Below are 16,294 nucleotides of genomic sequence, written 5' to 3' on the forward strand. Positions count from 1 at the left end.
CCTCACACATCAACTCAATCCTATCTGTGAATCAGGCCTGGGGTTATCACCTCCCTGTATGTAATGACTCTACTTACCCCAACTATATCTATACTTCAAAGCAGAGTCCAAATCGCACCTACCCCACAAAGACTTCTCTTACTACTGACTGCTTGACCTTGGACCTGCAGCACATAGACCTCTAAGTGCCCTTGACTTTGACCACAGTTGGTCTTCCTTTAGTCTTTTTCAATGATTTGTGCTCACCCCAGTTAAGTCAGGATGGACTGGTCTTTGTCTAGCCACCAAGGGGTTTCTAAGCTATGGCTCCGCTCTCTGCTATCTTAATTGGATCACTGAGGGGCTGATTTCCCTCCCTATGAGGGAGTCTTGATACTCAGGTGGAGGAGGTCTTAATTGTGGTGTTCCCTTGCATTGAGGGAGAAAGGCCTTTGCAGAGTCCAGACTCAGCCCTATTCACACAAAAAGTAGACACCCTGGCCTCCTCCTCTTAAGACAGTGGTAATGCTCATTGTGGCAGGGGTAAAGTTGGGGTCAGATGACAATATGCTGTGCCCTCCCTACACCAGGCGGATGGAAACCAAGGTGTGGATGGCATGGTGATTGTACTGAGGCCCCAGAGGCTGGAAAGGCCTTCCTCTTCATGTAGGAAGCAGGGTATCTCTGTGGATAAGGACCCGAGGCCATCAGGAGTGTCCCTAGTTTGGGAACCAGAGCTGTGGGGTGGTGTTCAAGTTGGGGCTAGAGATGGCACAGTTTTTTATAGCTTTTAGCTGGGAAAGGAATAGCTCCTGGATGTCAGGAAGGCTGCTGCTATGGCCTGAGTGCAGATAGCGAAGGAAACTTGGTGAATGAGAACTCAGCCCTTGGGGCTAGACAGGGATTCTTAACTTTGAAACCACTGGCATCTGTAGCCACACATTTCCTTGTAGGGAGCTGTCCTGGGCATCGTAGGATGTTTAGCAGCATCCCTGGTCTCTACCTACCAGATTACAGTAGCACCGCCCCCCTTCAGTCGTGACAACCAAAAATGTCCAGGACATTGCCAGATACTGGGGGGGAAGGGGCAAAATTGCCCTGGTTGAGAATCATTGAACTGGATAATAGCCAGGATCCAATTAAAAACATGCTTTGTAAGCGGAGCTGTTTCCAACCCCTCTGTCCTTTAGTAACTCCTACAGTTCTCTCTTGCTTGTTGTGAAGTTGTCTTGGAAAAAGTCAGTGAATCTAGGTTGGGTTAAAGGGAAATGAAAAAATGGGGTTCCTTCTGTGCTTGGGCCAGGGGTCAAACAGGGTCACAGGATGGGCAGGGCTCTTCCCCTCTCAAACCTCAAAGGGAGATGTGTTCATGTCAATTTCTTTCCAGACAGCTATACCAGAGATCAACATGAATTGTGTCCTGATATGGCTAAACAATTTGAGTGAAATTCTCACCACTCTGAAATCATATCACAGACATCAAGGGGTCCACATCCATCCCATCTTCCCATGGGTCCTCAGGAATTAGAACATTTTTGAGACACATTGCCCAAGGATAAGGCCTGCATTGGGCCCAGACACCATGTGCTCTTGACAAAGGATGGTCCATTGGTAGCCAAAATTGGCCAAACAAAAGGTACCGATGTGGGTCCAGCTGCTTTCCTGCCAGGCCAGGCCCTGTGTTGGTACCTGCCCACTTACCTGAGGTTGGGGTCATGGGTGCGGCCGCCAGGCCATTCATGTTGAGGGCCGCCATCTGCTGCATCTGGGCGGCGGCAAAGGCAGCCATGGGGTTCAGGTAACCACCCTGTGCGACTGACGCCATTAGCGCCGCTTGCTGCTGCATCAGCTGGGGCAGAGGGAGTGCAAACAATATCATGTGCTTCCAGGGGGGGCGACCCTCCCCACCAAAGGGTTCAGCTCCCAAAGACCAGCCTCCTAGGCCCTGAACCCCAGGGAGCTCAGACACATCTCCTGACCCCCACCCCCAGAGAGCCCTGATGCCTTCCCCATACCTGCCCTAGGTCTCAGTGGATGTTAGAGACCACCCTCCTCCCGCCCCCCAAGAGAAAACTGTGTTCAAAAGTAATAGTAAGGTCCTTGGCACTCTAAAGTTGTAGAAGGTGGGGGAAGGGGACTGGCTCCATGGGCGCCAGTCAGACCTGTCGTTCATGGAGATGTGACAGCCAAAGCTCTAGAGACATGTTGGATGAGCCTCTGTAGAACTAAGTTGGCATGGATGTCTGTTCAAAATGGTCCTAACTTGGAGTCTGTAGGGTAGAAGCTACAGGAGAATCACAAATAAAACCTCAGGCACCCCCAAGGTTCTCACAGAGCTGAGTGGGGACTGGGGAGGTTGCTGAAAGTGGCCAAGTTTGGACCCTGCTGAAGAAGTGAGGGGAGCTTGCATTTTTAGAAGCAGAACCCTGGCCTACCTTAGTGCCACCCATGTGGGTCTGCAGGTCTGCAGAGGCAGCTGAGGGGAGATGCTGGCAGAGCCCGCCCCAGTGTGAAAGAAAGAAGTTGATGGGCCGGGGCCTGAGCTGGGGCCTGAGAGGACTACAGAGGAGGTGTAGGGGAGGAAGGCTTGGGGGCACCTCAAAGGACCCCTGCCAAGAGTAACCAGAAGGCCTGAGGACACCCTTCCATGAGTGGTGGCGGGGGGTGGTGTGGTGTCAGCAGGACACTGAACCTCTCTCCCTGTTCCAATCAGTGCTTCCTAGGATTTGCGAAGAACTGCCCTTCCCGGCCCCGCCCTGCTGTGCCCTCACTTACTGCCTGTGCGTAGGCGCCGTAGGCCCCGAACGGGATGGCCATGGGGTTGAACATGCCCATCTGGCCAGCCATCTGCTGCATTCGCCGCATTGTGCGCTCCTTGTCGGTGTCGGCGAACTTGACCACCAGACTGGATGAGGCTCCCTGCAGCCAGGACTGTGCGTGAGGCCCACCAGCCCTAACCGCCTCGCCTCTGCTCCCTGGCCTGGGCCCACCCAGTCCTCTCCACGGGGTGCTATGGGGGCTGGGTAGGTGGCACGGTGACAAGCACCAACCCTCCGTCCAGGGGTCTGGAGTCTTAACCACCCCCCCCCATCTCAGGCTTTTTCTATCTGGGTGACCTTGGGCCACTTCCTTAACATCTCTGGGCCTCAATGTCCTTGTCTTAGAAATGCGGATATTGGCAGTGCCTTCCGTTCTCATGGGGAGGCTGTGAGCACCGCAAGCGTTTGGCATCCCGTGGCCGAGCACGCGAGGGCTGGCGGGGCCCTGCGGATGCGTGGGGTGGCCGGGATGTCTCTGTCCCTCATTGCCCCGTACCCTCCCCCGCTCCCAACTACCCAGGGGCGGCCGCACTCACCGGCATGGTCTGGCTGCCGTGCAGAGCGTTGATGGCGGCTTGCGCCTCGGCGTGGGAGGAGTACTTCACAAAGGCGCACCCTGGGGGGACGGGAGAGGCTGAGCCACGGCGCCAGGGCCCAGGGGAAGGTCAGAGAAGCGCGAGGACTGAAAGACGGGGCACGGGAGGGGCCGAGGGGAGAGGGCGCCTCCCAGAAGAAAGCAGAGTGAGACACAGACAGAGTGAGAGAGAACCGACAAACTCAGAGCCACACAAGGAGGCAGAGAAGGACCGGGACCGGCCAGAGTCTTCAAAGGACCCTTAAGTGGCGCCGTCCCCCGCGACTTGGATCGCGGCCTTTCCATCCCCGCAGGCCCAAGCGCCTCGCCCCTTCCAAGCAGCCTTACCCCGCTTGCCCGACGGGGCCAGCCCCAGATGTCTCGGGACTCTGCCGTCAGGCTGGCAGGAGACCCGCGGCCCCGCCCCGCCCCGCCCACTCCCCGCCCCGCCCCCACGCACCCTTGCTGTTGCCGTCTGGCCCGCGCAGGATGGTACACTCCTCGATGTTCCCGAAGGCCTCAAAGAGGCGGCGCACATCGTCTTCAGACTGCTGCTTGTTGAGCATGCCCACGAAGAGTTTTCTATCTTCTGGAACAAAATTAGGAGATGCTTACCCGGGCCGGGGGCCCGGCTGCGCGGGGTCGGGCCCGGGGGGAGGGCACGGCCGGAGGTGGAAGGGTTACGGAGGGGAAGGGTAGGAGCTGGGTAGGGGGCGGGGAGGGGGCTCACAGCCGGAGGGGGAGGGAAAACAAGGAGAGGGAGGCGGGTGGGGCACTGCTAGAAGGGGAGGAGGGACGCGGGGAGGAAGGACGCGGGGTGAGGGGGTTAGGGGGAGAGGAGGGCAAGGCCAGAGGGGGAGGGGAGGTAGGAGGGGTTGGGTCTAAGCGGGGGCAGGATTGCAGCGACTGTGCCCCTTCCTGTCTGGAGAGCAGACCTCACACTGAGGGGCAGGGCCACTGGTCTGGCCGCTCACCTACCTGCACACAGGTCGCGTGGGCAGCCCTACGTTCTCTTCCTCCCTCCTCTTAGACACAAACTATCTTCCTCAGCCACTTCCACCCCCAGACGCCAAAATTAATTTACAACTGGCAAGTCTGCCACAGGGCCTTTGCATATGCTGTTCTCTCTGCCTGGAGTGTCTTCCACATCACAAAGTTGAATCCTCTAATGCTAGGTCTCAGTTTAAATATTGCTTTCTCATCAAAGCCCCTCCTTCCACTTCTTTATTCTCTGTCTCAGCCCTTCCCATGGTCCAAAATTCAAAGGAGAAGTATTTACTGCTTTGCCTGAGTAGTGGGTTTCGGTCTAGCTCCCCACCCCTCAATCTATGCTCCCTGAGGCAAGAGGCCAGGCCTCCGCTGGAGCAGTGGTAGCAGGCACATAGTAGGCCCACAGGACTGAGCTATGGAATGAATGAATGAATGCCCTATGCCAGTCCCAGGAGCACACCTCCTTTCTGCCTCACATGTTCTTACCTACATCTGGTGCTCCCTCCTCTTGCCCCTTCCTATTCATGCTGTGAAATTCAGCCCTGGGCACTTTGGAGGGCCTGTTTCTGAAGACTGGGCTCCCTCAGCAGCCTCCCCCCACGTTTGTGTTGAGTACCAAGTGGTTTGCTGACAACACTCAGATGTGTGCTTAGGGTGACAGGGATCACATTAGGCTGTGTGGATTTGTAGTAGCTTGTGACTGCAAAAAGTTTTCCCATCCCACAAGCTCTTACTGGGCTGTGACTTTCACTCCTCCCAGGGACGTGGGGTCTAAGTTCCCTCCCCTTGAATCTGGGCGGGGCTGTGACTGCTCTAACCAATAAAAAATGGCAGAAGTGACAGGAGCTGCCTTCAAAGTCTCGGTCATAAAAAAGATCAGCTTCCACTCTCAGCTCTCTCTTTTGGGGATGGTTGCTCTGCGGAAGCCAGCCACCATGCTGTGAAGAACCACCAACTAGCTCATACCAGGAGTCCACACGGAAAGGAACCCAGGCCTCCAGCTGACAGCCAGCATCAGCCCCCAGACATGGAGTCAATGAGTCCTGAGATGATTCCAGGCCCCAGCCTGTGAGTCTTCCAGCTGAGGCCCAGACGTCCTGGAGCAGAGACAGTCCCTCCAAGCTGTGTCCTGTCTGAATTCCTGACCCACAGAATCCATGAGCATAATAAATGGTTGTTTTATACCACTCTGTTTGGGGCTAAGTTGTTAGGCAGCCATAGTTGCTGGAACAGGGTCCCCGTGGTGGCAGACACCCTCTAGATGCTTGTTGACTATTCAATAACTGACACGCACAGCCAAGGCTGCAGAAATGCCCACCCCAAAATTGCAAACGGCCATGTGTTCATGGTTTCCACAGAATGCAAGGGCACTCCCAGGACCATGTCCTTCTGGATTCAGGGTGGTTGGTACCTCCTGCTCCAGAGCACCCCCGTCACTCACAGGGCCAGGAGAGTTCACAGAGAGACGAGGGGCTGACCTGGGGTCTGGAGCAAAGCAGAGGAAACCTCCAGGCCCTGCCCTGCTTCACAGGCCACCCCAGAGTCCTCCTGCTCAGGAAGGCCTGACCACTGCCCTGCTGGTACCCCCAGCCTGGAGCACTCAGCACTGGGCAAGCTCTCAGTGATGAGGTGCCCCTTCCATGCCCACAGGGTATCATTGCCAGTTCCTGTGACCAACGCTGCGTCAGGGCACACCAGCCTGGACCTCCAACATGGATGGACTTCAGCCAAAGCTCTGGGCCTGGAGCCTGCCCTAGCCTGGGCGCTCCACCAGGCGGCTCAGGCGCTGGCAGGGCTGGGCACGCCCCAGCCCCATCTCCAGGCATCCCTAAGTCCAAGCTCTGGGCTGGGGGAAGCAGAGACTGGGAGACCAAGGGGAAGGAAGACAGAGGGAGTGGAAGGGGTGAAACTGAGGAGGGACAGGAGGAGATGGGGTTCAGAGCAGAAAGGGAGGGGAAATGGCGGAGACAGAGGAAAAAGAACTAGAAACAAAGAGCAGAGAGAAGAGCCAGGCAGAAGGAGAGGGCAGAGACAGAGGCGAGAGGGCCGAGGGCTTATGTTTAACTCCCAGAAGCACAGCAGCATTTACATGAAGTGAATCGAGTTTTGAAGCCTTCAGTAGAGCCTTGAAATTCTGCTCCCCAGGTCGGCCAGGTGCTCCCCCTCCCCCAGCCCCTTTTAAAGGCTCCAATTAAATGGGATTTCCAGGAAGACAAAGAAGGGAAAACCTGCCCCCTGCTCATCCCTGACCCTCCTGCTCAAACATCTCCTCCCGGGAAGGAACTAGGAACGGAAGAGAAGGCCGGTCCTGCACCGAGCCTGATTTAGATGCTGGAACAGCAGCTCCTGCCTCTCTCCTGACGTCTGAATATATTCCTCTCGTTTCATTATGACAGCTTTCTGATTACATTAAAATTCATCCCCACGTGCCTTTCTAGCCAGCCACTTCCCTTTTGCCAGGGTTTTTTTGTCTGTTTGTTTGTTTGTTTGTTTTTTCTAATTCCTTCTTCCACTCCCTGAAATCACCCCTTACTGCCTATTCTCAGTTCTCCGTTCTAGGCCTGAGCCCTTCCTGTTTGAGGACTTTCCCAGTGTGGAGGGGGCCAGGCTCCCCCTCTTCCTGCCTGTCTGGACTTCCCCAGGGAAACTACAACTAGCCTTACCTTTCTGGAAGGCTGCCAGAAACCAAATAAACCTGGCTCCAGACTCACTTCTTCTAGGTGATCTGGATTGAGACCCCACCCAACACAAAGGTTTATTTGTTTCTAGGATCCTCTTTATTTCCAGTTGGCTTTGGTACTGGGTGAGTGATTCTAAGGCTTGTCTTTCAGGCCAGGCAGTGGAAGGACTCTTGAGTCTGAGGGTGGATGTCCTCCTTTGGCCCAGGCCCACTGGCTCACACCCCAGCTCTGCTACCTTCCAGCTGCATACCTGTTTGCCCCCTCAGGTTTTTCGGTCTCTAAGATGGGAATAACTCAGCCCTCCTCATGTGGTGGACAATAGGCTCCCAGGAGATGCTGCAGGACAGAGCCTGGCCAGCAGTAATAACAATAGCGATGACCATCACCTGGGGTTCTCTATCCAGGAGGAAGAGGAAATGGAGCTCCCTGCCCTGACTTGAGGGGACAGAGGTCACAGAGAGGGAGAGGCCAGAGGATCCACATCTGGGGGAGGAGCGCTTGAAGTGACAACTTGGACTGGACTCAGGCTGCGGCTGCTCAGCTGAGATGGACAACCTCTCCTTGTGTCCCCACCCCCGTGCCCTCCTCCCCCGGCCACTTTCCCAAGGCTCTGTCCCCAAGCTGTGTCAGACGACCAGTGACACCATTTGGCTGGTGTCTTGGATCTTATGCCAACCTAGCGAGAGTCTCAGAGAATGAATCCATTTCCCCAGCCACTTCCCACCCGCTCCATCATGGACACAGACCCCGATTTCCTGGGACAGGCTGAGCAGTCCCTGCCCCCGGCCCTCCTGCCTGAGTGACGCAGGGTCCCTGGCTGATGGTGGGGCTGTGATGCTCTCACTCCCCGCCGTGAACCCTCAGCCTGAGCCCGTTTGAGGGCTGTGGGGCTATCCCTACTCCTCTGAGGAGATGTTCAGGCAGGTATTGCTGGGACTGGGCCACGCAGGCCACCTTGATGGGAGGTGAAGCCAGGACAGACCTCAGGGTCGGGGAAAATGGGCTGAAGACATCCCTGAGTGGGAGGTCGCTGAGACCGCATGGGAGCAGTCTCCCTCAGAGATGCAGGAGGCTGGTCTGCAGCCCAGTATCTGCCTCTTGACAGAGCCCAGCTTAGGGCAGGCAGGCGGCTCCATTAAGCTCAACTTCTGACTTCCCGGGCTGAGCCCAGTGGCTGGCACAGGAAAGCTTTGGCTGTCACAGGCTCTGCCAGTGACCTGCTGGGTGATGGGCAAATACCCCAAATCTCCCCTGCCTTTGGGTTTTCACATGGGCTCCTCCTGGTCCAGGGGCCGATCAAGGGGCTCATGCTCCCACAGTCATTCAACAACTGTTTGCTGAGCAACTTCTCTGTGCCAGACACTGTTCCATGCCCTGCTTCTACAGCAGGAAACAAGAGAGGTGAGTCAGCTCACTGGAGCTGACTTCCGGATGGGGACAGAGGCCGTCCACAATAAACAAGTTCCAGAACAAGACAAAGGCCAGCAGGGCTGCGACAGAGTGGCCCCCAGAGCTGGTGTGCCCTCCCCAGCAGTAACAAGGCCGCAGAATGGCAGAGCTGGGCTGGACCCTGGAAAACACCAAGGTTCCCACCTTTTTTAGATGAGGAGGTCGGGGCAGCTGGGGCCGGGACTAAACCCGGGTTCCTGGAGTCTCTTGAATTCCTAACCCTGACCCCCTTGCTGCTGCCTTCCTGCTCTTTTAAGCTATGAGTGCCTGTGTCTGCAGGGGTGAGGGAGCACCTGGGGTTCCAGGAGGCAGGGGTGTGACACCCCAGAAGGTTGGCACTAGTCCCAGCCCTTCCTGAACCAGAGCGGGCAACTCAGCTCTCTGTGCCCAGATGTCCTGCTCTCACTGCGGGGGGAGTGGGCACAGTTTATCTTCCTCCCCCTCCCCAGGAGCTGTGGGCGGGGGGAAGCCAATGAAATAACGGATGGGAAAAGTACCAAGTTCTGGCTTCCCTGGTGGCGCAGTGGTTAAGAATCCACCTGCTAATGCAGGGGACACGGGTTCGAGCCCTGGTCCGGGAAGATCCCACATTAAAAAAAAAAAAAAAAAAAAAAAAAAAGTACCAAGTTCTGTCAGGTGCACGTGTTTACAACCACCTGAGGAGGGAATGGACCAGAGCCCCTGGCATCCCACCTCTGGTCACTCCTTCAACAAGCATTGACTGAGCACTTACTGTGTGCTTGGGACTTGGCTGATCAGAGAGTCTGAGGTGAGTCTTGGGGGCCCTTCTGGTTTTCCTCTTTGGGCAAGTCTGTGTGTGTGGGGGATGCTTGGCTCTCAGATCCCTGGAGAATCCAGTCTTTGGCCCCAGAGCCTCTGCCACAGAGCCCCCATGAGAGAGGACAGCCAGGCAATAGCTCTGGACTGCAGGTCTGTAGGGGCCAGTTGGGGAAGTGGGCAGCGGCAACACCCTGAAGGCTTCCAGGAGGAGGTGGCCTGGCGTCAGGGTCAGGGGCTCCAGACCCACAACAGGATTTGAGCAAAGGCTGAGAGATGGGAGGGCCCTTTTTGGCTGTTCTTTTCACTTGCTCCCAAGTGGTCCCTGCCTGGGGGTTCAGGAGGAGCTGGACTTTGCTTTCCCAACTCCCTCTTGCCTGCCGTACCCCCCACCAACACACACACATCTCCCAGTCCTCTGACCTAGGGAGTATCCTTCATTTTCCCAGAACCTCAATCTAATTCTGAGTTGCAGTTTCCCAGCCTATTAGCATTGGGGGACACCTCCGGGAAGATTCAAGTGCAGATGAAAAGGCAGAGGAGTCTGGTTGCCAGAATCTCATGCTTCCTCCAGCCCCTCCAGGTGGGAGACAAACTCCTCCTCTCTCTCGTTCACTTAGAACGTCTGGGCAGAACGGGGCTCTGGCTGGAAGGATTTGCATTTTAAAAGGAGAGCCCAGAAAAGAGAGAAGCAAGACCCTGACAGCAAGTTGAGGACAGGCCCCTCTTGGGGTATATCAGGGTGGTGCCTCGGGGCCCCCAGACGTGTGTGCGGGGAGCATCCTGCTGGCTGGGCAGGATGAGTGGGCCCCCGCGGGGGGAGCAGGTGGGTGGCAGCAGCACCACTTGACTTGCCAAATGCCAGCACCCTGGCGCTAATGCTCAAATTCCGGTTTAATTTTCAAAATTTGATTCGCTCATTACCATAGGCATTAAACAATATTTCCTGCTTAAGGATAGGTGGCTGCTGGGGCGCCGTGGACGAGTGTTCAGATGGCTAATGCCTTTATGGCCGCAGTAGACTTTTACTGTTCTCTTCCCTCCAGCTGCCGAGGGAGGGTTTGTGGGGGGGGGACCTGAGCTGGGGAGAACCGGGGGGCCAGGGGCCGGGGTAGGGAATAAATGGTTTTGAGTTCTGTGGCTGGTGGGGCAGGCAGAGGGGTTGCTAGGAGATCAGGAGGGCCTGGCTGGGCGGGGGATGTAGGGCCAGACCTGTAGGAGACACTCTCATAGGGCCCTGGAGGCCCAAGGGCAGGAGTTTGGGGAGTGAGAAGAAACTTCCAGACACTCACAGTGACTGAGCCGGAGGACTCTCTCCTGCTCTTGAGCCTTTGGCCCTGGGGGTGGGCAGGGCAGGGCCAGAACCCAGAGCCCCGGGTACCCATGTACCTGCCCCTCAGCTGCTGGCAGAGGCCATGCCAGACCCTCAGCATCTCTTAGCCTCTTTACTGTGGGACCAGGGGACTTGCCGGACCGCCTTCTGGATCCCAGGACCATCTGCTCTCCCTGGGGAGTGATTTCATGCCCGAAGGGCCACAGGCAGTGAGTCTTAGGGGGAAAAACCTGTTCCTTCTCCCTAACTTCACCCATAGATGAGGAAGGACCTTGAATCGAAGGCACACAGACTTGACAGGAGGGGCGGGGCCGGGGCGTCTTGCAGAGAGTAACTGAGGCTCTTTGTCAAATCCTGGTTGACTGGGCCCCCTTAGGCAAGTCACATACCCTCCCTGGGCCTCCAGTTCCTCATCTGTAAAAGGGGAGAATAATCACACCCACCTCATAGGGCTGCTGGGAGATGAAATTAGTTAAGGTACCTGAGGATTTTAGCCTAGAGCCTGGCACAGAGTAGAATGCTCAGTAAATGCAGCTCTGTGCCAGCTACAGCCAGGACTACTGCTCATCCGCAGCAGCGGCAGCTGGTGGGATGGGGATGCCCACCCCGCCCCTGGGGTGTGGAGAGGACCCCAGGGACACTGAGCGGTCATCTGCCAGGGGTCAGCCTGAGAAGCGGGCTTTCCTTTGCCTCGCCTGACCGAATGGCAGCATCTGGGGCCCCCTGAGACGCTCCCCAGCATCCTCCACGTGGTCTGCCTGGATTCGTCCACAACAGGAGACATTTCCCCCGAAGTTACACTGAGACCCCTCTGCGCCCTTTCCATGAATTCTCCGTGTCCTGACCCATCAAGCACCCTGGCTCCTAAGGGACACGTAGGTGTCAAACTGATTGTCTGAACTGCAATCTGTGCCATTTTCTAGGTTGCTGAGCCCCCACCCTGAGTCCAGGGGCCTCTTCTTCCCCCTCCTGGCCAGCCCTGAGGTGGGCAGCACGCAGTCCCACACCTGCCTTTCAAACAGGGGAGCAGTGGGTAGGGCTAGGGGTCTGCACCCCCTCTTCTCCTGCCTGGGGACCCACAACTGCCTGCTCTCCTGCTGGTGCAGGAGTTTCCAGCCTCACCATGCACAACAAGGTTAAGGGCCTGGACTGGGGTCCTTCTGCAGCCATGTGACCGTGTCACTGCCCTCCTGAGATGGGCCAGGCCTGGGAGAGCTCTCCATGTGAAGTGAGCCAGTAAGGAGCCAAGCGATGCCCCCCTTTGTCCCCACAACTCACACTGTGCCAGAGCCAGGGCCAGGGGTGCAGCTGGGCGGGAGCCGCCTCCCAAGGATAAAAGCCTTCCTGCCTGGGAAGAAGGCTGAAGGAGACATCAAACCAGATTAAAGGCTGCTGGAGATGGGGCGGTGAGAAGGGCCGAGATGGGGCTCCCGCTCCACTGGGGATGCAAATGAGGACCCTCAGCCGCTCCAGCCCCCGGGGCAGGCCGTGCCAGGCCTTGATCTGCCGAGCTCCCTCCAGATGGTCTCTGTCTGATGTCGGGGTGGGAGGATGCAGGGCACATCCCGTCTCCCCCACTCGCATTCCTTCAGCCAGCTCTGCCTTCCAAATGCTTCGGGGTAGGGCGCAGGCCATGAGAGTCCCTTCCTCACTGTCTCCCGCCATCCACCCAGGCCCCTGCTGGCTGCTCTCCACAGGGCAGCCGCAGGAGTCAGCTACAACCCCGGGCAGATCCTGTCTATCTCCTGCTCAGACCCCGCAGGTGCTCCCATCTCACTGAGCACAAGCCTTGTGAGGGGCTGCACAGGCAGCCCACACTCTGACCCCCCCGATCCCTCCATCCCTCTGCTCAGAAACGTAGGTCTTGTGAAGTCTCAGGAATACCCCATGCACGGCCTGCCCCAGGGCAGGGCACTGCGCTTGCACTGCAGTTCCTCCTCTTGTCTCCAAGATCATGTCCTTGGCATCTGCAGGACACTGAACTCCAGGAATCCTCAGAAACTGGGAAGTGAGTGTCTCCTGGAGATGAGTGGGCAGCGGCCACGCTGCAGGCACAGAGCCTGCCGTGATGAGTTCTGGGGATGTGGGGTGTCTAGAAGCCTCAAGCCAGGCCCTAGGGGCTGCACATGCAGGGTTTGCCAGGTGGAAAAGGCACGGGGCAGGCATCCCAGGTCGGGGAGCGCGGCATGTGCAAAGGCAGGGAGTGTGACAGGCACGTGGGACGAGGAGTCACAGTGACACACACACCCCTCCCTCCTTCGTCTTCCCCACCCACCACATTCTCAACAATTCCCTCAAGGTCCAAGCCTGCACGTTCACCGCTGACCACCGGAAGCCTAGTCTGGGACTCAGACCCTGCATGCAGGCTCCTCCTCACCTGTGTCCATGCTCACTGCCCACCATGTCCTCTCTTGGCTCAGACTGGCTCCTAAGTCATAGCACCCAGGGATTCTTCTGTGGTCCAACTGGACTCCCAGGCCCACCCCTCTCAATGTCACCCCGGTGTCTTCTTCATGACAAGAGCCAGTGGACCGAGCTCCCACATCACAGAGCCTCTGCTGCCCCCAGACAGCACTGGTCAGACTGGCTCCCTCCCCAGGGCTCTGTGGTGCCCCTGCCCGAGGGAGACCACAGCTCTGACCACACCTACTCCTGCATGAGGTGGTTATAACCGCCACAATACTAATAATCAGAATGGTTCTCATTTATCAAATATTTACCATGACGCCAGCACTGAAATAAGCCCTTTGCAAGCATAACCGATATTTTATTCTTTCCACCGTACAGATGAGGAAACTGAGGCTCAGAGAAGTTAAATATCTTTCCCAAGAATACATAGCCAGTCGCTGGGGAAGCCAGGACTCAGACCCAGGGGGTGTGAATGGAGCTGAGCTCTCAGGTCACCCTCCTTCCTGGTAGAAGACAGGGCTACCTGGAGATCTCTCTCTCTCTTCACTCTCCACGCCTCCGTGTCTGCACAGACAGCTGGCAAAGGCCTAATAACCCCATTGCTCTGCGTGGGCCAGGCCTTCTGTTCAGAGCCTGGAAGAGGGTCCTGGCGGGGCCCTGCTTAGCTCAGATGGAGCAGGCTGCCGTGATTCCTGACTGCCCGACGACCCGCAGACATGCCTCACAGCCCCTCCTCAGTTTCACTCGCCCCTCTGCCCAGAGCACCGCTGTCTTGAAGTCTCCTGGGTGACCTAAGATGTTAAGCTCTGTCCTGATGAGTCCCCAGGCCTTCCTCTGCCTGGGATCCAGGCTGCAAGGTCCTCTCCCCTCAGCACACAGAGAATCGGACCTGCTGGCAGAATCCCCTCCACTCGCGGTCCACACCCCTCCAGCCCCTGGTACCTGCCCAGGGCAGAGGTGTGGCACTGTGCCCTCGGGGGCTGGCAGCACGACTGGGGAGGCCGAGCCAGAAGACTGCCACCACCCCGGGGCGCCACGAATGGCCCCTGCACCCTCTTCTCTTGTGCTTTTCGAGTTGATGGGCAGGCGTGGGAGCCCTGAGTTAGGTAAGAGCTAAGCCCTAGAGGCGCAGCATGGGTGAGGGGTCCGGAGGCCATACCCACATCCCTCGCTACCTCCTTCTCTGGCCTTCAGCCTATGACCCTCGTGCCTGTGAGTCTGCACCAGGCCTCCCAGAAGGAGCTTGGGGCACGCGGCACTAAGTAGAAGTCACCTTTCACTGGGGCTGCGGCACGTGGCCGGCTCTCCAGGTAACTGATTATACATTAGATCTGCTACCTTATCCTTCCCAGGCGCGTGGCGCACGACAGACGGCCCCGCGTTCTATGGGGACTTCTGCAGCCCAACCCTGTTGTCTAATGGGGTTTCCGCTGGCGTCTGGCGCAGTCTCCAGCATTTCACCCATCACAGGATAATTTATAGCATAATGGGGCATTTTTTCTTTTATATCATGTGGAAGCATAAATTATGGCCAGTTTGTCCTCAGCTCTCAAGGAGACAGACAAAGACGGGCTTTATTCCAGCAAAGGGAGAAGGTTTCTGCAGGGGGTAGGTAAGGGCAGGGTGGTCGGCAGCAGGGGCAAGAAGAGGAGAGACCAAGGAACGCCTTAAGAACATCTCGTTGACGGGGTGAGAATCTAGTTGAGGCGGCCACAGATACCGAGGAAGAAGTAACAGTACGCACTTGGAGTGCTTGTCGCTATTAACCGTGGAGGGGGCTCTTGTTAGCTGAGCCGTAGAGCTGCACAGTTGTCCGCCGCCTGCAGATGACCCGGACATAGACCAACTTCTAACCCTAGCCACGGGCTGACCCTTACCTTGGCCGCAGATCTTCCCACAGCCTCACAAAGAGAGTGGTGTTCATGGGTCCACCCCCTTCCTCCCCACCCCCTGCCACAGCCAGAGACAGAATGCAGTGCCCAGCAAACCTCCTGCCCCTCTGACCCATGGCTCATTTTTAACACTGAGGGTGGGGCTTAGCTTCTTGTGGGACGAGGGAGGAGAGGGACACCCCAGCTTCTAATGGCCTGCCCGCTGTCCTCCTGGGGAGGCGCACACAGCTCAGGGTCAAACTGACTAGTCTAACACAGCAGGAGTCACACCTGGACCAGAGGCTGCAGCTCCCAAGCCCATCCGCCACCCCTGGGCACTGTGACAAGGACTTCTGGTGGCCCTGGGTGGGGATGCAGTCTTCAGAGGTCACCTGGCCATCCTCCTCCAGTATGACCCACGGTGAGGATGATGCTTTCTGAACACCCTGGCAGAAGTCTCCCTGGCCCCCATGGAGGCAGCCCAGAAGAATATCTCCTCTTTTGCACCCTGGAGAGCTCAACCCTGCCCAGAGCCCAAGTCCTGCCCCTAGAGCACCAAAGTCTGCTCCTGCCTCCTCAAGACACACTTCTGAGAATAACAGCAGGAGTCTTGGATCTTGTAAGATGGTGGTTCTCACCCTTGGATGCTATGAAATTCACCTGGGGGCTTTCAAAATACAGGTGTGCCCAGCTAGCCCCTGAGATATGGATTGGTCCAGGCCTCTATGTTTTTGGTTTTCGTTTGTTTCAAAAGCTACTCAGGTGATACCAGCACACAGCCAGGGCTGGGAAGGGCTGGGATGGGTCTTTTCCAGGCTGCTCCTGGCCATCTCTTCTTGGGCACCCCATCTCTGCCCTCGGCCTGCCTGCAGAAGCTCAGCCCTTTAGACTGCAGGATTCTGTGTGTGTTGGTGCTGGTGGAGGGTAGCACCCACCTTCTCTGCCCTGACACCTGAGCCCGGGCATCCCCCCATCCCTCACGGGGTTGTCCTGGAAAGACACTGTACTAATCTGGCGGGGGGGGGTAGACTGAGGGGGGATTATCTAGGTCAGCATGAAGCCCACCCCTCTAATGGCTTAGCAGGCCTCCCTCTCTTCTTCTTCTCTCCTCTCTCATGCCCCTCTCCCCTCCATCCATCAGGCCAGGCCAGCTGTGAGAGGAGGGTCCCTGGCTCTTTCATCAGCCCTCCAGTTTCCTTCCCGTCCATCCTTGTTCCAGCCACCCTAGCCCTCCTGGAGTCACCCCTGACCCCACCCCTATCTCCTTGGAACTAGATGGTCCAGGTTTAAGTACACGAATACTCACTGTATTAACTCATGACTGATAATGGACTACAGATAGACACAGAGATGGACGGATGGCAGACATTATTAATAGATGCTAGATATCCAGATTAAATGTTGGATGACAG

At 57.0% G+C, this 16,294-nt stretch overlaps 1 protein-coding gene across 14 annotated transcripts in view; it reads right to left on the reverse strand.

Moving 5' to 3' along the window:
• Nucleotides 1–16,294, reverse strand: part of CELF4 (CUGBP Elav-like family member 4) — a 298,375-nt gene that overhangs the window by 25,836 nt on the left and 256,245 nt on the right. For 6 of the 14 annotated variants that reach the window (XM_068563857.1, XM_068563850.1, XM_068563856.1 and 3 more), the window contains exons 4-7: nt 3,833–3,961; nt 3,335–3,414; nt 2,755–2,898; nt 1,681–1,828 (exon numbers count right to left, since the gene is read on the reverse strand). In XM_068563857.1, coding sequence (XP_068419958.1) covers nt 1,681–1,828; nt 2,755–2,898; nt 3,335–3,414; nt 3,833–3,961 — 501 coding nt within the window. The remainder of the gene's footprint in view (nt 1–1,680; nt 1,829–2,754; nt 2,899–3,334; nt 3,415–3,832; nt 3,962–16,294) is intronic. The other 8 variants (XM_068563852.1, XM_068563851.1, XM_068563849.1 and 5 more) reach the window with 3 other exon arrangements.

The sequence above is a fragment of the Eschrichtius robustus genome, chromosome 14 (assembly GCF_028021215.1).
Source record: "Eschrichtius robustus isolate mEscRob2 chromosome 14, mEscRob2.pri, whole genome shotgun sequence".
Classification (NCBI taxonomy): Eukaryota; Metazoa; Chordata; class Mammalia; order Artiodactyla; family Eschrichtiidae; genus Eschrichtius; species Eschrichtius robustus.